At 48.5% G+C, this 24969-nt stretch overlaps 1 protein-coding gene and 1 long non-coding RNA gene across 2 annotated transcripts in view; both read right to left on the bottom strand.

Moving 5' to 3' along the window:
- The window catches only part of LOC128421833 (uncharacterized), a 45969-nt gene extending 31287 nt beyond the window's left edge, over positions 1–14682 (bottom strand). The window contains exon 1 of the mRNA XM_053405085.1: positions 14483–14682. Coding sequence (XP_053261060.1) covers positions 14483–14591 — 109 coding nt within the window. The 5' untranslated portion in view covers positions 14592–14682. The remainder of the gene's footprint in view (positions 1–14482) is intronic.
- The window catches only part of LOC128421841 (uncharacterized), a 100877-nt gene that overhangs the window by 37982 nt on the left and 37926 nt on the right, over positions 1–24969 (bottom strand). The window lies entirely within an intron of this gene.

Here is a 24969-nt window from a genome sequence, read left to right as displayed (position 1 = left end):
TTGCTGCTGTTGTGGCATACATAAAGAAAGTTCTGTCCTTCTTTGGCACCAATTGGCCGACCATGCCCAGGAGAAAGGCCTCTGGTTTCTTCAGAAAGGTATATTTAAATACCTTTTTCATTTCATTATAGATCATCTCCCAGAAAGTCTTAATCCAGATACCAGTTTCTGGTGCAATGCAAATTACATTTTCAAACTCCGTCCCAGAAATCCCTACGGCTGAGTACGCCTTTTCCGCAGCTGCTACTCCCAGTGAAACATGCCTCCCTCTGACAATGATTTCTTGTTGTACTTTAACTCATTTCCTAACATCAAGCCACTGGTTTTTACTTTTGCTTCTGTTTTATTCTTGCATTTCCCCGCCCATTGTTGCAGTGCGTGTAAAGACAGCTTCTTCCTTCCTTTTTTTATTTCGGTGAATGGAAAACCTCATTGCACAATTTCCTTCAACAAAAGTAGGTCAGAATAAGAGCCGTTTCATTCTGGCTGGTCATCTCAATACTACTACTAACAACAGCTGTAATATTTTTTTTTTAAAAAAGCTAAAGGAACATGGTATAAGGAACTGCCTCAAACCGAGTCGCTATAGCTCAGTACTGAGTGCTGTTTGCACTGTAGACTTAAAGCAGTTTCATGCCACTTTAAACAGCCACGGCTTCCCCCCACTCTCACACAAAGAATCCTAGGTATTATGGTTTGTTAAAGTGGCTGAGAATTATAAGGACACCCCTGGTCCCCTCCCAGAGCTACAAACCATGCTGAAAAATCAACCCCTTTCCCCACGGAATTCTGGGAACTGTAGTTCTGTGTCTCACATCCACACTGGAATTCAGTGAGGATTTGAAACTGCTTGTGTCTTTCTTTGTGTGTGTGTGGACATGTGCATCTCTGGCATCCACAAGACAACCTTCTCATCCAAGTGGTGGCCTGCGTCACCCCCCTACTTTTCGTGCAAATCTGGTATATCAGAAAAACACCTATTTTCTTGGAAGGAAATACTTCTGCACATGTCCAGAAGAGACCACAGGTTTCTTGGCTGAGCGTGACACGCCCTTTTAAAAAACTGCTGTTTAGTGCAAATTGGAATTGTTACACGGTTCCCCCCCACTTTAAAATGTTATTAAGCAGTCAAATTATTTTACGAAACAAAAGCAAGCGTCAGGTGGCGAATTTCTAGTCTAGATCCACATGGTTGGATATGACATTCGAAAACACAGAGAGGTTTACTCTGAAGTCAGACTAGAAAATAAGATTCTTGTTCTTGCTAATAGTGGACTGCGGTATATAACCAGTACCAATAAATTTAAATCTGGTGGGAACGAGTTTGGTTGTTAATATACTCCACAAACACCAGCCACAAGGTCAGATAAGTCAACTTTTCTGAAGGTATGAAGGCGAAAGTCTGAAATCCTATTCCGTCCTTCAGCAACAGTCAATCTAAACGCAGCCAACAAATATAATGTAAGAGTTTTGAAAATTAAGTTCTGCCTTGTCGCTTTCAAGTAGAAATGGCACGTGTACAGGTTAAACAAATTCCTGCTGGTTTGAGAAGTATTTTTGTTAGGGATTGTAGGACAAAACCTGCCAAGGAAAACAAAGAATTTATTTATGTATGTGTCTGGGAACTGCCATCGGAACGAGAGGAGGAGGACGGGCTCCACGACGATGCTGGAGAGGGGCCAAGTAGGGAGAGGCAGGTCTCCTGTTGGGGAAGAAATTCAGCGCGACACCAGGGATGGAGGGAAGCCAATGGGGGAAGCGGAGAGCAGGCTCAGAGACTCTTTACTGGACACCAGCGGGGAGAGCACAGGTCCTCCGCTACCCACGGCCACCCTGCGCAGAAGGCTTCCGCGCAGGGAGGCTAGGAGGAGACTGGGCGTCAAACAACTTTTATGTTGGAAAAGGTTGAAGAAATGCCCACTGTCGGATTCTGGCAGCGACTGAGCAGCCACGAAGTGAGGGGCTGTCCAGCCAGGAAAGGTTTAACCAGGCCACCTAGCCAGGAGTAGCGGCAACTTACGCACGAGCAACCCCATAACCATTAGAGCAATCCGACAGTCCCTGAAGTTGCTTGTGCGCAGCGACAGGCAGGCAGCACCATGAGCCAAACCGGGGGAGCAGGCGCCACGGAGCAGGCAGCTGGAGTGCAAAATCTGGTGGAGAGGAACTGAGATTTGGAACAGCATGTAGCTCTGCTGATGGCGCGGCTAGAAGAAAGGCGGGCGCAGGATGGACAGGTCAGACCCACCCCCGTCGCAAGGAAGGTACCGGGACTGGTACATAAGTTTGGGGGGAAGCCCCAAGACTATAACGCGTTCCGGACGGAAATAGAGTACGCTTTGGAACTGCAGCATAATGACTTTGCTGATGATGGGGAGAGGGTCGCATATGTTATTGGGCATCTACAGGATGGCGCCCGGGAATGGGTCAGGCCCCTAATGGCGACGCAAAACACTGCCTTGAAGGACCTTAGGAAATTTTTTGGCATGTTGGATGCAATGTACTCCAGCCAAGTGGAGCAAAATGTGACTCGCCGGGAACTGACGGGGTGCAAGCAGGGGAGCCAATCAGTTAGAGAGTACTGGTCACGTTTTGCGATGTTGATCCACCGGCTCGGGTGGGATCTAGACTCGGAGCCCATTCAAATGTTGTTCGAGGAGGGGTTGTCCCCAACAGTGAAGGACGAGCTTTCCCGCGCGCCCCGCCCACAGTCGATGGATCAGCTGACCAAGGCTGTGCTTGCGATTGGAGTACGCCAGGAAACGCGGGCGGAGAAGCGCGAAGGGAGAGGGGAACGTTGCCATGACTTTCGTATTCCTGAAATGCTGAGGCAGTCTCCCCAGCCGGCTGAGCCAATGGAGATAGATGGAGCGCGCGCACGCACGCGTGCAAGGTTTCAAACTCCGGTGAAGGTCGCAAAAAGGAGGGAAAGGATTGGAAAACCACCAAGAAGTGTTTCCTCTGCCAACGGCCAGGACATTTTGCCAGGGCCTGCCCTCAAAGAAAGGCCTGGCAAGGAATGGTGGGAGCCGCTGGTGAGGGGGAGGAGGAGGAAAATGGGCAGGTGCAGGGAAACGCCAGCGCTTGGCTGCCGATCAGCGGGCACAGCAGCCAGGCCAGCAACTAATAGAAGTGCCCCAGCCAGACCCCCCCCCCGAGGCAGCAATAGCCATAGAAGTGGTGCTAGAACTCCCGAATGGGCACCCAGTCAAGGTGAAGGCGCTGCTGGATTCAGGCAGCTCCTGCAATTTCTTTAGCAAGGACTTCGCTCTGGCACACCAACTCCACCTGCTACCCCTGGATTTCCCCTTGCAAGTGACCAGCATAGATGGCAGAGAACTTCTGGGAGGGGAAGTGACGCACCAGACCCCGCCAATGAGAATGAGGGTTTCCCGGCACACGGAGACCGTCGCCTTTCACGTAGCCACACTGGCAGAACCCCCAATAATACTGGGAATGAGCTGGCTGTCACTGCATGATCCAGTAGTGGCATGGAATCAGCGGACAGTCACCTTTGGGTCAGCTTACTGCTTGGAACACTGCATGGGGGGGGAACCCCAAGGATGACAGTGGCCAGGGTGGCGGGAATGGCGGTGGAGCCAAAAGGGAAGGTGCCACCCCAATATGCTGACCTGCAGGAGGTCTTCAGCGAGAAGGAGGCGGATAGACTACCCCCCCATAGGCCCTTTGACTGCCAAATCAACCTACTCCCAGGGGCTCAGCTGCCAGTGGGTAAACTGTATGCCATGTCGGACAGGGAGATGCAGGAGTTGCGGGAATTTATTGACAAGAACTTGAAAAGAGGTTTCATAAGAGAATCAAAGGCGGTGGGGGGGCAGTCTGGTGTTCTTTGTGGACAAAAAGGATACTAATCAGCCCAGGCTCGTTGTGGACTACCGGGGCGTCAACCTGGTGTCAGAACCTGTGACCTTCCCAATGCCCAGGATTGACGACATTTTAAGACGGGTGAGGCAGGGGAAAATTTTTACCAAGCTGGACCTCAGGGGGGCATACAATTTGATCAGGATGAGGGAGGGGGACGAATGGAAAACCACCATGTTCACCCCCCTAGGAGCCTTCGAATACTTAGCTATGCCATTCGGATTACAGTCCGGCTCCGCCTGCTTTCAAGCTTTCATGCACCACGTGTTGGGGTCCCTGCTGTACAAAAACTGCGTAGCCTTCTTGGACGACGTCTTAATTTATTCTGACAATGAGAAGCAACATGTCAAAGACGTCAGGGAAGTGCTAAAGAGACTGCAGAAGCTGGGGTCTAGCTGGAAAAATGCCAATTTCACACAAGGGAAGTCGAGTTTCTGGGGTACAAGTTGTCGGACAAGGGTCTAGCTATGGACCCCAGCAAGGTGCAGGCGGTACTGGAATGGAAGGCCCCCAAGACCCAGAAGGACGTGCAGAGGTTCCTAGGGTTCAGCAACTTCTACAGGAAGTTCATCAAGAACTTCGCTCATTTAACAGCACCCATCACAGACTGTCTCAGCAGCAAAAAGAAGTTCGTCTGGACGGAAAGGGCCCAGCGATCCTTTGAAAGCCTGAAGAAAGCGTTCGCGTCGGAAGAGCAACTCCTGCACGTGGATCTGGAGAAGCCCATGAGGCTAGAGACTGACGCGTCAGACAGGGCCATAGGAGCCGTACTTTTGCAGCCCGGAACCCAGCAAGAGTGGAGGCTGTGCGCCTTTTTCTCGAGGAAGCTGAACAAGTCGGAGCAGAACTACACGGTGTATGACCGCGAACTGCTAGCTATCTATGCAGCGTTTCGCCGGTGGAGACATGTGTTGATAGGGGCGTGGCACAAGATCCAGGTTTGCACGGATCACAAGAACTTGGAGTACTGGAGGACTGCGTGAGTACTCAACCAGAGACAGATTCGATGGGCACAAGAGTTCTCCAAGTTTTCCTTCAAGATCCGGTATGTGCCGGGAGCGGAGAATGTTAGAGCCGATGCTCTCTCCCGGAAGCCGGAGTACATGAAAGGAGAGGGACCGCTGGAAGCCCGACACGTGTTCCCCGAGGACAGATGGGTGTGTGGGGGAGTGTTGGTTGAGAAACGAGAACTGGCCGGTCTCACCAGGGATGACGAGTTCGCCCAAACTAAAATCAGGGCACTACGGGAAGGAAGGGAAAACCAGGGAGAATTTGAGGAAAAGGAAGGGGTACTGTACTATAAGGGAGCGCTGTACGTACCGGGGGAGACATTGAGGGGAAGGGTACTCAAACAACTCCACGACAACCCAACAGCAGGGCACTTTGGTCAGCACAAGACCATGCTGCTTGTCACCAGGCAGTTCTGGTGGCCAAGGGTAAGGGAAGATGTACGGGAGTACGTACGGGGGTGCGACCGCTGCCAGAGGGCAAAGGGGGAGAGGGCGGCACCTGCAGGGCTACTGGAACCCTTACCCACACTGGGAAGACCCTGGGAGGTGGTCTCCATAGATTTTATGACTGATTTGCCCAAATCAAGAGGGAAGACAGCAGTCATGGTAGTAGTCAACCTACTGACAAAAATGTGCCATTTTATAGCTTGCTCGCATGCGGTGATGGCAGAGGAAACAGCCAGATTGTTTGTAGATCACATATTCAGGTTGCATGGGGCTCCCTTGAGGGTCATCTCAGATCGCGGGAAACAATTTACTTCAAGGTTCTGGAGGAAGCTCATGAGCTTGCTGCAGGTCGAGGTGGGGTTCTCGACGGCGAGACACCCGGAAACCAACGGACAAGCGGAACGAGCGAACAGTATACTCCAGCAATACCTACGCTGCTACGTCAGCGAGAGACAGAACGATTGGGTAGAGAAACTAGCGCTGGCTGAATTTGCATACAACAACGCTGAACACGTGTCCACGGGAATGAGCCCGTTCATGGCCAATTATGGGTGTCACCCCAGGGCCTTCCCAGGGAGAGGGGAGGAAGGGTGGAGCGTACCTGCAGCAGAGCAGTTTGTGGAAGAAATGGACGCCTTGCACCAGCAACTCCAGATGAATTTGGAGAGGGCCAAAGAAATTTACAAGAGGCAGGCAGACAAGCACCGTCGGGAAGGGGAGACCATACGGGTGGGGGACCGGGTGTGGTTGTCAACCCGAGGGTTACCCTTTAAGGGAGGGTGCAAGAAGTTGCACCCAAGGCGACTGGGACCTTTTGAGGTAACACAGCAGGTGAACCCCGTGGCATATAGGCTCAAGCTGCCTGACAGCATGAAGTTACACCCGGTGTTCCATAGGTCCCTACTCTCTCCGCACAGGGAGGGGCGGGAATTCCCGGGACGGGAGGGAGAAGTCACCACACACCCGCAAGTAGAGGAGAAAGAACACCACAACCAAGCCACGGAAATACTCGATTCCAGGTGGCGGGGGCGCAGGGTAGAGTACTTGGTCGCTTGGGAGGGGCAACCCCGGTCTGAAGACACGTGGGTTCCCGTGGAGGCAATCAATGACGGGTATCTAGTGGAAGAGTTCCACAGTCCGTTCCCACGCAAACCAAAACCACCAGCGAGATTCTGGGAGGAGCAATTTGGCACCACCGACGACGACGAGGAGTTTGAGGGTTTTCCTGACTCCGAAGAGGAGGGAGGAGAAGCGTCGGAGAGGGAGGATTCAGACTGGGAGGCCCACCCCGCGAGGAGAGATCAGAGAGGGTGGGAAGCGGGTTTTGAATCCTCTAAGGATGGCGACAGCTCCTTCTGAGGATTTCCCGCATCGTCGGCCGAGGACAGGGACGAAGTTGGATCCAGAGGTCGGGCCGGGAGTGGAGGGGGTTCTGGGGGGGAGATGGATGTCAGGGAACTGCCATCGGAACAAGAGGAGGAGGAGGGGCTCCACGACGATGCTGGAGAGGGGCCAAGTAGGGAGAGAGGCAGGTCTCCTGTTGGGGAAGAAATTCAGCGCGACACCAGGGATGGAGGGGGGCCAATGGGGGAAGCGGAGAGCAGGCTCAGAGACTCTTCACTGGACACCAGCGGAGAGAGCACAGGTCCTCCGCTACCCACGCCCACCCTGCGCAGAAGGCTTCCGCGCAGGGAGGCTAGGAGGAGACTGGGCGTCAAACAACTTTTATGTTGGAAAAGGTTGAAGAAACGCCCACTGTCGGATTCTGCCAGCGACTGAGCAGCCACGAAGTGAGGGGCTGTCCATCCAGGAAAGGTTTAACCAGGTCACCTAGCCAGGAGTGGCGGCAACTTACGCACGAGCAACCCCATAACCATTATAGTATGCTACAACAGCGGCACGAAAGAACAATGGCAAGAGAAATTGATGAATTATGCAGAACTGGCCAAACTGACTTACAAATTGCAAGACAAGGACAAGGGAGGAATGGGAACTTTTTACAAACTATTTAAAAAGACAACAAAATGAACCAGACTCCTTGGCAGATTTTGAATAAACATACACAAATTCATTGGTTGATAACATGATGGATAGATATGTAAGGATATGTTGTTGTTTAGTCTTTTAGTCGTGTCCGACTCTTTGTGACCCCCTGGACCAGAGCACGCCAGGCACTCCTGTCTTCCACTGCCTCCCACAGTTTGGTCAAACTCATGTTCGTAGCTTCGAGAACACTGTCCCACCATCTCGTCCTCTGTCCTCCCCTTCTCCTTGTGCCCTCCATCTTTCCCAACATCAGGGTCTTTTCCAGGGAGTCTTCTCTTCTCATGAGGTGGCCAAAGTCTTCGCAATCTGTCCTTCCAGTGAGCACTCAGGGCTGTTTTCCTTCTGAATGGAGAGGTTTGATCTTCTCGCAGTCCACGGGACTCTCAAGAGTCTCCTCCAGCACCAGAATTCAAAAGCATCCATTCTTCGGCGATCAGCCTTTTTGATGGTCCAGTTCTCACTTCCATACATCACTACTGGGAAAACCATAGCTTGAACTATACAGACCTTTGTTGGCAAGGTGATGTCTTTGCTTTTTAAGATACTGTCTAGGTTTGTCATTGCTATGACATTGTAAGGATATGTACAATGTTATAATATGCAGAGAAAATATGTCAAGAGAAATCAGGGAGAGGATCCTTGCTGGGGGGGGGAGGGGGAAAATAATGTATGTGATTATAGGGTTTGATAATTTGTTATGTGGAAATTGATCAATAAAAAATATTTTAAAAAGAAACAAATTCCTGCTGGTTTGCAGAAGTTATGGTGGTCGGGGAAGTCCTGCTTGAGAGGAAGGGACAAAAAGGGGAAACAGCGACCCATGTACAAAATGTGTGGACACAACTTTGCAGGAGGGAACCCACAGGCAGTTGGGGGTGAACAGGGGGGATGTCGGGAAAGGGGGGGAAGAGTCTAAATAATTTGGGAAGAGGAAGGAAGTTTCACTTTCTGAAGAACAGAGGCATGCATTTGTTCGAGGAAATGAACAAGCTTTGGGGGAAACGAGAAAACAGCACCGTGCAACTTTTTTTCTGAGCAGCCCTTCCAACCCAGGAAGAAATGCAAAATCTTTATGCTGGAGATGCAACAATTAAGCCATCTTCAAATATCGGAAGAGCTGTTGTGTAGATGATGGAGGGGATTTATTTTCTGGGCTCCAGAGGGCAGGATCTGGACGAGGGATTCCCCCGTGAATCTAAGCCACATGTCAAGAAAGCTAGTATGTTAAGAGTACAAGGGTACCTTGGTTCTCAAACGCCTTGGTACTCAAACAACTTGGAACCCAAACGCTGCAAACCCGGAAGTAAGTGTTCCGGTTTGCGAACTTCCTTTGGAAGCCGAACGTGCTCCGTTTTGAGTGTTCAAAGTGTTGGTGCTGAGATTTAAAGCCCTAAACCAGGGGTCAGCAAACTTTTTCAGCAGGGGGCCGGTCCACTGTCCCTCAGACCTTGTGGGGGGCCGGACTATATTTTGGGAAAAAAATATGAACAAATTCCTATGCCCCATAAATAACCCAGAGATGCATTTTAAAGAAAAGGACACATTCTACTCATGTAAAAACACCAGGCAGGCCCCACAAATCACCCAGAGATGCATTTTAAAGAAAAGGACACATTCTACTCATGTAAAAACACGCTGATTCCTGGACCGTCCGCAGGCCGGATTTAGAAGGCGATTGAGCTGGATCCGGCCACTGGGCCTTAGTTTGCCTACCCATGTCCTAAACGACCTCAGTCCAGTAGACCTGAAGGAGCGTCTCCACCCCCATCATTCAGCCTGGACCCTGAGGTCCAGATCCAAGGGCCTTCTGGCGGTTCCCTCTCTGCGAGAAGTGAGGTTACAGGGGACCAGGCAGAGGGCCTTCTCAGTAGTGGCACCGGCCCTGTGGAACGCCCTCCCACCAGATGTCAAAGAAATAAACAACTACTGTGGTACCTCGGGTTAAGAACTTAATTCGTTCTGGAGGTCCGTTCTTAACCTGAAACTGTTCTTAACCTGAAGCACCACTTTAGCTAATGGGGCCTCCCGCTGCTGCCGCACCACCGGAGCACGATTTCTGTTCTCATCCTGAAGCAAAGTTCTTAACCCGAGGTACTATTTCTGGGTTAGCAGAGTCTGTAACCTGAAGCATCTGTAACCCGAGGTACCACTGTATCTGACTTCTATAAGACACCTGAAGGCAGCCTTGTTTAGGGAAGTTTTTAAAATTTGATGAATTATTGTATTTTAATATTTTGCTGGAAGCTGCCCAGAGTGGCTGGGGAAACCCAGACAGATGGGCGGGTTATAAATAATAACTTGATGATGATGATGATGATTTCCCTATTCATTAAATTTGTGTAGAAGCACAAAACCGTATACAGTGGTACCTTGGGTTACAGACGCTTCAGGTTACAGACACTTCAGGTTACAGACTCGGGTTAAGAACTTTGCTCCAGGATGAGAACAGAAATCGTGCTCCGGTGGCGCGGCAGCAGGAGGAGGCCCCATTAGCTAAAGTGGTGCTTCAGGTTAAGAACAGTTTCAGGTTAAGAACGGACCTCCGGAACGAATTAAGTACTTAACCCGAGGTACCACTGTAGTTGGAAGAGACCACGGGGATTTTTCTAGTCCAACTCTCTGCAAGGCAGGAATTCCAGACAGACTCACAGCCGTCCAGACTCTGTCTAGAAGCCACCAATAAAGGGGAAATCCACTACATTTGGAGTCCAACAATCTCAAACAGCTGGGCTCCCCAAGGAGCCCAACGTCGTCTGACAACAACCGATAAGCATCTTTTAAAATATTAACTCCAGATGAAGACTAGAGCGAGGCACAAAGAGGAAGATATTCAGCCGGCACCCAAAGGACGCCTGTCTAATGTTTAACAGGAAAAACATCCCAAGGGGAGGCACTCCGTTCTGACATTGTGTGGAAAAGACTCCCTGGAAGACCTCACCTGCAGAGCGCAGGGTTCTACTGAGTATATATGGGGGAGAGATGATCTTTTGGGTTATTCCAAGGCTTTATGCACCAAAAACTGCACCTGGAACTTTGCCCTGATTGGCGGCTGGCGGAATTCTCTCAACCTCAGAGTGTTGGAACGCAAATAGATCTCTTCCCTTAGGTCTGTCTGCTTTACGGTATTGATTTTGTGGTGAAATCAAACACAGGCAAAGTTGTTAGGCAAGCGCCTTAAACAATAGAATTCTCTCAACCTCAGAGTGTTGGAATGCAAACTACAGTGGTACCTCGGTTCTCAAACTCGGTTCTCCGGAAGCCCGTTCCAAAACCAAAGCGTTCCAAAACCAAGGCGCGCTTTCCCATAGAAAGCAATGCAAAACGGATAAATCCATTCCAGACTTTTGAAAACCCCTAAAACAGCAATTTAACACGGATTTTACTATCTAACGAGACAATTGATCCATAAAATGAAAGCAATAAACAATGTACAGTGGTACCTCGGGTTACATACGCTTCAGGTTACACACTCCGCTAACCCAGAAATAGTGCTTCAGGTTAAGAACTTTGCTTCAGGATGAGAACAGAAATCTTGCTCCGGCGGCGCAGCGGCAGCGGGAGGCCCCATTGGCTAAAGTGGTGCTTCAGGTTAAGAACAGTTTCAGGTTAAGAACGGACCTCCGGAACGAATTAAGTACTTAACCCGAGGTACCACTATACTGCAGTCACACAATCAATCAATCAAACAGTAGCCAAACTGGGTTCCACACAGTCACAAAAACAAAACAAAAAAGAGCCGCAAAACAAAAAATGCACAGATCTCAGCGTAACACTCAAACCGGAAGTGTGGGACTCAAAACAGAAGCATCACACTCAAAACGGAGCATGTTCGGCTTCCGAAGAAAGTTCACAAACTGGAACACTTACTTCCGGGTTTGCAGTGTTTGGGTTCCAAGTTATTTGAGTGCCAAGGCGTTTGAGAACCAAGGTACCAGTGTAGATCTTCACCTGCCAGCTCCTTCCCTTAGGTCTGTGTGCTTTATGGCATTGATTTTGTGGTGAAGTCAAACACAGCCCAAGTTGTTAGGTAAGCGCCTTAAACAATATCATAGATAAGACACCCATATTTCCCGCTAGTGAGTCTACGAAGTCCAAACCCCTGCAATTCAGGAAGAGCAGCAGAAAGAGAAAAGGAATCATTCCCACCCTTCTGGCTCCATCCTTCAAGAGAGCCTGAAACCTCTGGGATTTTGGCAAACACTTAGAAGTAGCCTGGTATTAAAGGTAAAGGTAAAGGGACCCCTGACCGTTAGGTCCAGTCGTGGCCGACTCTGGGGTTGCGGCGCTCATCTCGCTTTATTGGCCGAGGGAGCCGGCGTACAGCTTCCGGGTCATGTGGCCGGCATGACTAAGCCGCTTCTGGCGAACCAGAGCAGCGCACAGAAACGCCATTTACCTTCCCGCCAGAGTGGTACCTATTTATCTACTTGCACTTTGACGTGCTTTCGAGCTGCTAGGTTGGCAGGAGCAATGGGAGCTCACCCCGTCGCGGGGATTTGAACCGCCGACCTTCCGATCAGCAAGCCCTAGGCTCTGTGGTTTAACCCCCAGTGCCAGCCTGGTATTAGCATAACTAAATTGCAAGCAGGAGGGGCAGAGGAGACTGAGAAACAGCGGCTGACGACGACCTTGCAGTGTAGTCCAACGCTGCTTTGGTCAGGTCACTGAAAGGACACAAAAATTGGTGCTGAAGCAAATGCAGCAATGCCAGTCTTATTTGTTTGTTTGCTTGTTTGTTTCATAAAAACTTATATACCGCTTGATTGTATCACATAAAGCAGGGGTCAGCAAACTTTTCAGCAGGGGGCCGGTCCCCTCTCCCTCAGACCTTGTGGGGGGCCGGACTATTTTTTTTGGGGGGGGGGAAGGGAGAATGAATTCCTATGCCCCACAAATAACCCAGAGATGCACTTTAAATAAAAGCACACATTCTGCTCATTGTAAAAACACCAGGCAGGCCCCACAACTAACCCAGAGATGCACTTTAAATACAAGCACACATTCTATTCGTGTAAAAACACCAGGCAGGCCCCACAACTAACCCAGAGATGCACTTTAAATACAAGCACACATTCTATTCGTGTAAAAACACCAGGCAGGCCCCACAACTAACCCAGAGATGCACTTTAAATACAAGCACACATTCTATTCGTGTAAAAACACCAGGCAGGCCCCACAACTAACCCAGAGATGCACTTTAAATACAAGCACACATTCTATTCGTGTAAAAACACCAGGCAGGCCCCACAACTAACCCAGAGATGCACTTTAAATAAAAGCACACATTCTACTCATGTAAAAACACCAGGCAGGCCCCACAGCTAACCCATAGATGCATGAATGAATTTTATTATTTCGGTCACAGACCAGTTCCAGCCAACACACAATATCAAGGAAGTCATAAAACACGATAGGTATACATTTGAATTTGCAATTAGGTATCACAGGGGCAGTACAGATATAGCAACAGTTTAAAAATATACAAATTAAAACTTAGGCCCAGAGATGCATTTGAAATAAAAGGACACATTCTACTCATGTAAAAACCCGCTGATTCCCGGACTGTCCGCAGGCCGGATTTAGAAGGCGATTGGGCCGGATCCGGCCCCGGGGCTTTAGTTTGCCTACCCATGACATTAAGGAACCTCGAAGCAGTTTACCGAAAGAAAGATAAGAAGATCAACAAGCAAAATTAACAGCAATGATTTAAGACTCTTGAACACTTAAAAACAGCAGTAGACTAAAAAATCGAAGTAGTTGAGTGAGGCGTTTGTAGGGCAAGAAGATTATGCTTTCAACCCGTCTGCAATATCTCGGCGAGGCCCGCTTGCAAAGTGAATTATGACAATATGACTTGGCATAGTTTTATCAATGGCTGCTGAGTGTGCCAGTTTGACTGCAAACGGATTGTAAACCCATGTTTTTAAATGCCATTTGCCAGGACAAGCTGAGTATGGGATACAGGCCAATATATAAATAAATTCAAATATGTTTTGCTGCACTGCACTGGAACACAGTGTCCAGTTATAGCCACGTTTCAGGATCAGGGAGGGGGTAAAGTGAGGGGGGGGAAGAGAGGAATGCTGTTGAGAAAAGGTTTGGTAGCTGAGAAAAACCGCCGGGCCCTGCAATCAGCTGGGTGGAGTTTATTATTATTCTTATTATTATTTCTGGGGCTGCAAGCTTCGCAGGGCTGTGGTTGGTGGTCAAAAGAGCCTTATTAGCGACAACCCTGCAATGTAGCCCACTGCCTCTCTGCATCAAGAAGGTCTATCAGAGGTAGCTGCTGCAACAAGCCTTCCCTCCCTGTGCAGATGGGTGGCGACGACGGAAACAGATAATTTACAACAACCCTGAAATGTATCCCACGGCTAACACACCTGGCGGCAAGGAGAAAACCCCTGCGAGGTAGTCCACTGCGACCATCCCTTCCTTGACTGACAGGTGCCGTGGGCAAGCCAGGAGGGCGGCGGAAACAGAACAATTTACAACAACATCACAGCGGTCAACTTTCCCCCTTTCTTGCGTGGAATCCTATTCGGAATAGGGGAATTTCCCTTTAAAAAAGGGGAACGTTGACAGCTATGCCCCATATCTGTACATATAAAGCAGTGCAGATGTGGTCCCCTCCTCGCCAGGTGTTACCTGCAGGTAGGCACACCTGTCCGTCGCGCCCTGCTGGGAGGGGTGACCCCGCAGCTGGGAGAAAAGGCCTACCGACCCCCCTGCGAGGTAGTCCACTGTGACCATCCCTCCCTTGATTGACAGGTGCCGTGGGCAAGCCAGGAGGGCTGGGACGGCGGAAAAGGAATAATTTACAACAACCCGGCAGTGCAGACCCACACCTGTACATATAACGCAGTGCAGACGTCTCCCCGCCTCGCCAGGTGTTACCTGCAGGTAGGCACACCTGTCCGTCGCGCCCGGGGGGAGGGGTGACCCCGCAGCTGGGAGAAAAGGCCTACCGACACCCCCGTTCTCACCGCTCCCTCCCTTTTGCCGCTTGCAAGGCGCAGGGGCTTGGGAGCGCCAGGAGGCTCTGGGTTCAAGTGCTGCGCGGAAAGGGAGCAGGAGGAGGAGGAGCCAGCGCTAAGTACCTTTCTGGAGCTCGGTGGGGCCGCTTCTTGCAGCGGCGGGAGCCGAGAGCGGCCCCCAGGCGCCCAGCAGCCACGCCAGCAGCAGGAGCAGCAGCCTGCGCGGGGCCATGGAGCGGCGTGGGGCGCACGGAGGATCCGCGCTTCTCGGCGCCCGCCGCCTTTATGCGCCCGGTGGCCGGCGGAAGGGAGGGCGATGCAGATAGAGACCCATGTTGGCTTGGAATGCGACGCCGCCGCGGGAGCAACTTTCCCTTTCGCTTTCCCTTTCCGCGGAATTGCCAGCTGCCGGGCTGCGCGCATTCTCGCCCTGGGGAGGGGGCTGGGCCCGGAAAGGTCTCAAGGCCCGGGGGAGCGGGGTGAGGAGGAGGAGGGCTGCCTCCCCAGGGGAAAGGGGCCTGCCCGGTCCGCTCCCCTCGCCGATGTGTACTCCCTGAGCACGTGCAGAGTGCCCGGGAGAAAAGGCAATTAATTCAGGGATGGGGCGGGGAAGATACCGTACGAAGTATGGCGCCACTGCAGGAACCGAGAGAGTAGACGAGATGGGAGATCTGCGTTCCTTTCTGCCAAGGGGATGGAGTTCCTGAGCACGTGCAGAGTGCCCGGGAGAAAAGGCAATTAATTCAGGGATGGGGCGTGGAAGATACCGTACGAAGTATGGCGCCACTGCAGGAACCGAGAGAGTAGACGAGATGGGAGATCTGCGTTCCTTTCTGCCAAGGGGATGGAGTTCCTGAGCACGTGCAGAGTGCCCCGGAGAAAAGGCAATTAATTCAGGGATGGAGCGGGGAAGAGATCGTGCGCAGTATGGCACCGCTGCAGGAACCGAGAGTTGAGTTAGATGGAGATCGGCGTTCCTTCCTGCCAAGGAGACAGGAGTTCCTGAGCACGTGCAGAGTGCCCGGGAGAAAAGGCAATTAATTCAGGGATGGGGCGGGGAAGAGATCGTGCGCAATATGGCGCCACTGCAGGAACCGAGAGTTGAGGAGACGGGATGGAGATCTGCGTTCCCTTCCTGCCAAGGAGATAGGAGTTCCTGAGCACGTGCAGAGTGCCCAGTAGGAAAGGCAGTCCTAGGAGGGGCTCAGAAGATAGATGGAGAGATTGAATGGCCACCTGTCATGGCTGCTTTAGTTGAGACTCCTGCATAACAGGAGGTTGGACTAGATGACCCCTCGGTGTCCCATTCCAACTGTGCAGTGCTTTGGTTCTCTAATATCAAGGGGTTCCTGAGCAGATGCAGAGTGCTCAGGAGGAATGATATGCAGTACGTATAGCACTCCTGCAGGAGTGGAGATCAGCTGTGTGCATTTCTTCCTGCCAAGGTGAAGGGGTTCCTGAGCATGAGCAGAGTGCCTGTGGGAGGGAAAGCCGATGATAGCATGGGGCTTGGGAGACGGAGAAGATGGATGAGCTAATTGAGATTCCAGCATTGCAGGGGATTTGACAAGATGACCCTAGGGATTCCTTCCAACTCTATAATGTCAAGGGTTTCTGAGCATGTGCAGAGTGCCCAGGAAGCAAACCAACCCTGGGAGAACTGCAGGGCTTGTATCCCAACTATTCAGAATGGACCTATTGAAATTAATGGGCCTAAGTTAGTTGGGTTTTTTTTAAAAAAAATAATTCAGTGGATCTACTCTGAGTAGGGCTAACATAGAATACAACCCTAGGCGTGGTGTAGTGGTTGGTCAGAGTGTCAGACTATAGGACTTGGGAGATAAATTTTCAAAGACAATGGAGTGCACCTCCAGGAGTGAAGTCAAACAGAAGTGACCTCCCTGGGGTGCAAGCCTGGGCAGTGCGCATGCTGGCCCTGGGCTGCCAAGACCACAAAACCCCTTTCTTTTCTTTTTTCCTTTTTTCTTTTATTAAAAAAATTCAATATATTTATTTTATTAAAATAATTCAACATTAATACATACATACAGTGGTACCTCGGGTTACATACGCTTCAGGTTACAGACTCTGCTAACCCAGAAATAGTACCTCGGGTTAAGAACTTTGCTTCAGGATGAGAACAGAAATCGTGGGGCGGCGGGAGGCCCCATTAGCTAAATTGGTGCTTCAGGTTAAGAACAGTTTCAGGTTAAGTACGGACCTCCGGAACGAATTAAGTACTTAACCCAAGGTACCACTGTATTACGAATATATAAACATACATTTCATACAGTCCTTAAAAATATTCCTACATACCCACACTAAATCCCACACATACTTCCTTTTCCCACCACCGCCCCTCACCCCTCACCCCACCCTTTTGTTAGACTTCCAATCTACTCAATTGCAATTTCTTTCCACTTCTATTACTTTCTTTCACACATTTTAAAACCAATTTTCTGCTTCATTTTCTGTTACACATTGTTATCCATCTTACTTAGTATTTCAGTATTTATAACGGAACTTCTTTATTCTAATAGGAGTTCTGATTTTTCAATATGATTTTGCAAATAGCCTTTAAACACCTTCCAGTTCTTGTCTATATTCTCTTTTGGGATCCTTCCGATTTCTCCCATTGTTTTGGATATATTGTAGTACTCCAATAATTTGGCAAGCCACTCTGTTTTTGTACAGGACCCCCTACTTTGCCTTGCTGTTGTGGTCTAAAGGAAAGCAGAGCAAGACGTTTGGCACCAGCTTGGCTGCAGGATTTGCTGGAAGGAGGCATACAGGGCACCATCCAACCATTTTAGGATTTGTAGAGGGTTCCATGGCACATCCCAGTCTGGTCAATAAATACTCTGCGATGGTGGAAAGCAGGGGCAGAGTATGGCTGAGATGGGTCAGATAAGATAAGTCTTCCTGAAGGAGCGTCTCCACCTCCATTGTTCTGCCCAGACACTGAGGTCCAGCGCCGAGGGCCTTCTGGCGGTTCCTTCGCTGTGAGAAGCCAAGTTACAGGGAACCAGGCAGAGGGCCTTCTTGGTGGTGACACCCGCCTTGTGGAACGCCCTCCCACCAGATGTCAAAGAGAAGAACAACTACCAGACTTTTAGAAGACATCTGAAGGCAGCCAAATTTAGGGAAGCTTTTAATGTTTAATAGACCACTGTATTTTAATACTTTGTTGAAAGCCGCCCAGAGTGGCTGGGGAAACCCAGCCAGATGGTTGGGGTATAAATAAATTATTATTATTATTATTATTATTATTATTCCCTTTTAGATAGCCGCCTGTCTTGGTTGCTTTAGTTGAGATTCCTGCATTGCAAAGGGTTGGAGTAGATGAGCCTCGGAGGTACCCTTCCAACTTCCACAATTTTTTTTAAAAAAATAATTATTAGTTTTACAAGATAAATCTCACATTTAACACATTAAAATTTCAAAACCAAACAAGATTCTTCCGAATCTTAGTTCTTCCCTCCTCCCCTCTGTGGGGCCTTTAGATATCTTAATCAAATGCATATGTTCATCCAAATTTAAGTCCTCCAATATGTCCAAAGTCTTTGTAACTTTGCAAGAGTTGTTCAAAGCCTGCCAAAGAGATTCAAGTGTTTACAGTGTTCTTTTAAATACAATCTGTATTTGTCTCATTCTCTGTTGAAGCTTTGATCCTCCAGATTTTGGATTTCCCCAGTCCATCTGGCCACCTCTGCGTAGTCCAGTCGTTTCATCTGCCAGTCGGCCTTTGTCGGCCCCTTAGCCTATTTCCATCACTGGGCAAGCAGCATCCTTGCAGCTGTAGTCGCGTACAGGAATAGTCTTCTCAAATCCTTTGGTAGATCTGCACCAAAAATTCCTAAGAGAAAGGCTTCTGGTCTTTTTGACAAAGGTTATTTGATTCTAAGAGAGGATTTGCAGGCTGCATTTGGTACCTCGGCCTCAGGTTTAAGTTTTCTTTCTCTGTAGGACCCTCGTACCTACGGGACCGCCTCTCCCAGTATGCCCCGTGGAGGACCTTAAGGTCCATAAATAGCAACACCCTAGAGGTCCTGGGCCCTAAGGAAGTCAGATTAGCCTCAACCAGAGCCAGGGCCTTCTCAACACTGGCCCCGACTTGGTGGAACGCTCTGTCTCATGAGACCAGGGCCCTGCGGGATCTGATTTCTTTCCACAGGGCCTGTAAGACAGAGTTGTTCCACCTGGCCTTTGGCTTGGAATCAACTTGATCCCCTCCCCGTTTCCTTTTTCCTTTCTCCTTCTGTGATGGAACTCCTATTTGGGGACTTCCTTGGCTCTTTTGTGGCCAACGTAGGACCAGTCTGGATAGTTGGCCTGGGTGAAGATTTGACGTTTTCACCCCCAAAAAGCTTTTGAGTTTCTACTGAAATGAGGCTGCATTTTAATGTTGTATTTTAATCTTGTTTTTAAGTTGTATTTTAATCAATTGTTTTTATATCTGGTGTTAGCAGCCCTGAGCCCGGTCTTGGCTGGGAGGGCGGGGTATAAATTAATTTTATTATTATTATTATTATTATTATTATTATTAAGCCCAAAATGTACGTATATGGAAAAGCACTGTAGTGCTAATTAAAAAGACCCTGTGTCCAGTATACCTATGCATTTCACACCACCCACACCTTCAACCAGTTGCCAGATTGCTGTTATTATAGTCCAGTTGCCCAGATTTGGGTGCACGCCCTGGGGTCTCCTTTCTACCCTCCAAGAATTGCCACTCTGGCACCCTGTTTCCCAGAATCAATTCATTCTCTCATGGCACTCTGTCCTGTCTTCCCTTTGGCAAGATAGCCGTCTCCTGTTTTGCGGCTGGTTTTGTCACAGGGCCAGCAAACTTTGGAAAGGCCTTTTTCTTCCTCCTCCATCGTCTCCTGAATCAGGCCCTGGCTGTCTCAGATATTATTTGTTATTTATACCCCGCCCATCTGGCTGGGCTTCCCTAGCCACTCTGGGCGGCTTCCAACAAAATATTAAAATATAGTGGTCCCTCGGGTTAAGAACTTAATTCGTTCTGGAGGTCCGTTCTTAACCTGAAACTGTTCTTAACCTGATGCACCACTTTAGCTAATGGGGCCTCCCACTGCCGCCGCCACACGATTTCTGTTCTCATCCTGAAGCAAAGTTCTTAACCTGAGGTACTATTTCTGGGTTAGTGGAGTCTGTAACCTGAAGCGTCTGGAACCTGAAGTGTCTGGAACCTGAGGTACCACTGTACAGTAATGCATCAAACATTAAAAGCTTCCATAAAAAGGGCTGCCTTCAGATGTCTTTTAAAAGTCTGGTAGTTGTTGTTCTCTTTGACATGTGGTGGGAGGGCATTCCACAGGGCAGGTGCCACTACCGAGAAGGCCCTCTGCCTGGTTCCCTGTAACTTGGCTTCTCGCAGGGAGGGAACCGCCAGAAGGCCCTCGGAGCTGGACCTCAGTGTCCGGGCTGAACGATGGGGGTGGAGACGCTCCTTCAGGTATACTGGGCCTTTGAGGCCGTTTAGGGCTTTCAAGGTCAGCACCAACACTTTGAATTGTGCTCGGAAATGTACTGGGAGCCTTTGTAGGTCTTTCAAGACCGGTGTTATATGGTCTCGGCGGCCGCTCCCAGTCACCAGTCTAGCTGCCACATTCTGGATTAGTTGTCGTTTCTGGGTCACCTTCAAAGGTAGCCCCACACAGAGCGCATTGCAGTAGTCCAAGTGGGAGATAACCAGAGCAAACCACAGATCTAAAGCTTTTTGCCAGATCAGGAGAGCTTTGCCTTTTCTCTGATGGATCGCCAGCCCTGGCCGGCTACAGTGGACTGCTAGGAACCTCCATCTCTGTCCTCCATCCCAACCATTTATCTGGGAGGTGGTTTCGAACTGGGAAGGAGAGACCTCCCTGGATATTGTGCCGTCATACAGAGTGGGCTTCTGGACCACACAAGATCAGTCGGTCTTCTCCAGGCGAAACAGAGCGTTATTGCAATGGGAAATGGGGAGCAATGGGAGGAGAGAAGCATTCTGGAAATTCCAGTGTCCTGAGTGAATGGGGAACTCCATGGGATCATGTTTGACGATGCTTGCGAATAGGCCTGTTGAGATTTGGCGAGTTTTGCTCAGGGCAGCTGATTTCTGGGAAAACAGCAGCTTTTGAGAATTCAGATTTTGGTTGCAATGGAACCTCCCTGAGATTCTTCCTATGAAAGCACATTAGGGACTTTTTAAGGAAACAAACTAACGCACCTGCTCTTTGGCTTAAACTAGCCTTTGCAAACGTTATATCCTCCAGATGTTTTGTTCTACAACTCCAATATCTCCCAGCCAGAACAGCCATTGACCAAATTGGGAGAAGACTGGCTTTAAATCTCTGCTTGCAAATGGAGTGGCATTTCTGGGGGTGGAGGGGAAACAGCAGCAGCTGTGCTCCAATGTATTTTGTGCTGACATGAAAAGCTGTGTCAGTTCCTGAAATAAATCATAAACATTTTATGCAAGCGTAAAGGCTCAGTTATGATGATTGATGGCACTTTGGCTCTCCCTAACTCCAAGCCCCTGAAAGCCAGTTTGAACTGAAAAAGAACCATAGAAGCTACACCCAAAAGTCAAGGCATAAATCACATCTAAAGTATCCCTGAGAGGTGGCTGTCTAGCCTCTGCATAAAAACCTCTTTCAAACAGCTCTTACCACCAGAAAGTTATTCCTAATGTGCATTCGGAATCTTCTTTCTCATAATTTGAATCCTCTTGTCAGGGGCCAACCTTCTGGAGTGGCGAAACTCAAGATTTCTCCGTCTTCCATGTGGCAGCCATTTGAATATATAATAATAATAATAATAATAATAATAATAATAATAATAATAATTTATTTATATCCTGCCCATCTGGCTGAGTTTCCCCAGCCACTCTCATATCTCCTCTTATCCACGCTAAACATACCCGACTCCAGATAATTAAGAAGTATTAAACAGGCCTAGGATTGTAAGAAGAATGTTGTATAGTAAGATGGATTTAAAACAATAAGAAAAGAGATGAAGATAGTAAATTGAAGGAACTGATTGTAATAGAAAGTTGACTGGGAAAACTGTTACAAGGGAATATAATGAAATTCAGTTAGGGGGGATTTGAGGAAGCCACGCAACAATGGAATTTAAAATTAATATAAGAAAGAATATGTGTTTTTATTTTTCTTGTAGCATTGTAATTGTTTTGTTTTGTATGTTTTATATGTTATATGTGTTATAGATGTGGAAAAGCATTAAAAAAATTTTGGGGGAAAAATAAACATACCCAACTCTCTCAACTGTTCCTCATAAGGCTTGCTGCTGGACCCTTAATCATCTTGGTCAAACACACACCCCTCTGCACACCTTCCAGCTGGTCAATATCCTCCTTAAATTGTGGTGCCCAGAACTGGACACAGTATTCCAGGTGTGGTCTGAACAAGGCAGAATAGAGTGGCACTTTTTATTTCCGTGATCTGGACACTAAACTTCTGTTAATGCAGCCGAGAATAGTATTCACTTTTTGTGCTGCTGCTGTGGGAATGTTCAGGGAGGCAGGAGAGGATACACTGTTTATTAATATCCTTCCTAAATTGCGCTAGCAAGTGCTATAACTTAGCAGAGTTTTAACATTCCCCTTTGAAACGCACAACGGGTAGCTGGTTGCAGGCTTGTTTAAGCTTCTCAATACAGTGGTACCTTGGGTTAAGTACTTAATTCGTTCCAGAGGTCCATTCTTAACCTGAAACTGTTCTTACCCTGAAGCACCACTTTAGCTAATGGGGCCTCCTGCTGCTGCTGCGCCGCCGGAGCACGATTTCTGTTCTTATCCTGAAGCAAAGTTCTTAACCTGAAGTACTATTTCTGGGTTAGCGCAGTCTGTAACCTGAAGCATATGTAACCTGAAGCGTATGTAACCCGAGGTACCACTGTATAGATTCCTGGTTGTTGTTGTTTAGTTGTTTAGTCATGTCCGACTCTTCGTGACCCCCTGGACCAGAGCACGCCAGGCACTCCTGTCTTCCACTGCCTCCCGCAGTTTGGTCAAACTCATGCTGGTAGCTTCGAGAACACTGTCCCACCATCTCGTCCTCTGTCGTCCCCTTCTCCTTCTGCCCTCCATCTTTCCCAACATCAGGGTCTTTTCCAGGGAGTCTTCTCTTCTCATGAGGTGGCCAAAGTCTTGGAGCCTCAGCTTCGGGATCTGTCCTTCCAGTGAGCACTCAGAGCTGATTTCCTTCAGAATGGAGATGTTTGATCTTCTTGCAGTCCATGGGACTCTCAAGAGTCTCCTCCAGCACCAGAATTCAAAAGCATCAATTCTTCGGCCATCAGCCTTCTTTATGGTCCAGGATGATAAGGAACCATAATGGAAACTCTTTGGGTTCAGCTGCCCAGAGTGCCTGGGGCAAGCCAGGCAGATGAGCGGGGTATAAATAACAACATTATTATGATTATTATTCAATCAGTGTTATGTACTGAGTTGAATAGGATGCAAAAGGCAGCAGTCTGATTGGTCCTAGAACAATAGGATTCAGAATGCAACAGTCTGATTGGTCCACAGGAGCCACCCAATCCAGCTCCAGGTGGAAGTGAATCCACAACCTGATTGGCCCACAAGTGAATCCTGGAATTAGCCAATCACATGGGGCCCATTGTGTAAATAATGTATATAAAGCAGACATTATGGGGGAACTTCCATTCCTCCTCACCACTATGAGCTGAATAAAGAGCATGAAATCCACTCTCGACTCCGAGTATATTTCAATCAGCCAACCAGCTATAAATCCACCTAACTGTTACCCCATCCATCCTGCATTTTACCAGCTTCTCCACAAAAATATAATGGGGGCCTTTGTCAAAGATTACCAGAAAGGTCATGACTTGAGAGTTACCCTGTTAAGAAATGTTAAATAAAAGTCTACGGTTTGCTGTGTGGTCAGTAATCATCCTTTTTTGTACAATAAGCATATGCAGTAAGCCAGACTGTGTGTTTGGGAAAAGGTCTCCTTGTTTAATTATTCTTCATATAATTATCCAGTCAGTTTATCCATTAGGGCCATGTCCCAGATTTGATTCAACCACATTTCATACAGGTCAGCATTGAGGGTTCAATGGCTCCTGGCAACAGCCAAGTGAGCAGCTGTTATTTATTATAATACAAGCTTTTTAACTGAGCATTCTTCAGCATCTCCTTCAAGTATATTGAATCCTTTTTTAAAGCCCTCCAAGTTGGTGATCACCATTGCCAAACCCTCCAAGTGTCCTTATTTTCCAGGGTCAGTCCCGGATTTACAGAAGCTGCCCCGGTTTCTGATCCAGGAATGTTCTGCTTTACCTTAAGATGCTCCTATTTTCACCAGAGATATGTGGGAGGGTGTGGAGTTATGTGAGCCTTGAAACAAGGAGATAAGTAACTATACAACCTTTAGAAGACATCTGAAAGCAGCCCTGTCTGGGGAAGTTGTTTACTGTTTTATTATGTTTTTATATCCCACTCGTTGGATTATCACGTTGTACTACCAACCTTACTATATGCTTATGAAACATGGACCACTTATAAACGCCATCTCCAACTCCTTGAAAGTTTCCATCAACGGTGTCTCTGAAAAATTGTACACATCACTTGGGGAGACAGGCAAACTAATACCAGTGTACTGGAAGAAGCAAAGATCACCAGTGTTGAAGCAATGATTCTTCAACATCAACTTCGATGGACTGGTCATGTTGTGCAGATGCCTGATGATCGTCTTCCAAAGCAACTGCTCTCTTCCGAACTTAAAAATGGAAAGCATAATGCTGGTGGTCAACAAAAGAGGTTTAAAGACTCTCTCAAGGCAAATCTAAAAAAATGTAGTATAAACACCGACAACTGGGAAACACTGGCCTGCGAGCGCTCCAGTTGGAGAGCAGCCTTTGCCAAAGGTGTCATGGGCTTTGAAGACACTCGAACTCAGGACGCAAGGGAGAAACGTGCTCAGAGGAAGGCACGCTTGGCAAATCCACACGGTGATCAACTCCCGCCCGGAAACCAATGTCCCCACTGTGGAAGGACATGTGGATCCAGAATTGGCCTCCACAGTCACTTACAGACTCATTGTTAAAACTGTGTTTATGGAAGACAATCTTACTCGGCTGCGAGTGTTCGCCAAAGAAGAGGAATGTATCTACGGTATGTTTTGTTTGGGTAAATCTTTATTGGTTTAAAATACAAAAGTAAAGGATCATTTACAACGAAGGTAAGTATAGAAAAGTTAAATACAAAAGAAGAAAATATATTTATGTTTTTATATATGTTGGAAGCCGCTCAGAGTGGCTGGGGGCAACTCAGTCAGATGGGTTGTTGTTGTTGTTTAGTCTTTCGTCGTGTCCGACTCTTCGTGACCCCCTGGACCAGAGCACGCCAGGCACTCCTGTCTTCCACTGCCTCCCGCAGTTTGGTCAGACTCATGCTGGTAGCTTCGAGAACACTATCCAACCATCTTGTCCTCTGTCATCCCCTTCTCCTTGTGCCCTCCATCTTTCCCAACATCAGGGTCTTTCCCAGGGAGTTTTCTCTTCTCATGAGGTGGCCAAAGTCTTGGAGCCTCAGCTTCAGGATCTGTCCTTCCAGTGAGCAC

Source organism: Podarcis raffonei, chromosome 10, assembly GCF_027172205.1.
Source record: "Podarcis raffonei isolate rPodRaf1 chromosome 10, rPodRaf1.pri, whole genome shotgun sequence".
Lineage (NCBI taxonomy): Eukaryota > Metazoa > Chordata > Lepidosauria > Squamata > Lacertidae > Podarcis > Podarcis raffonei.
This window is presented reverse-complemented; position numbering and strand designations above follow the sequence as displayed.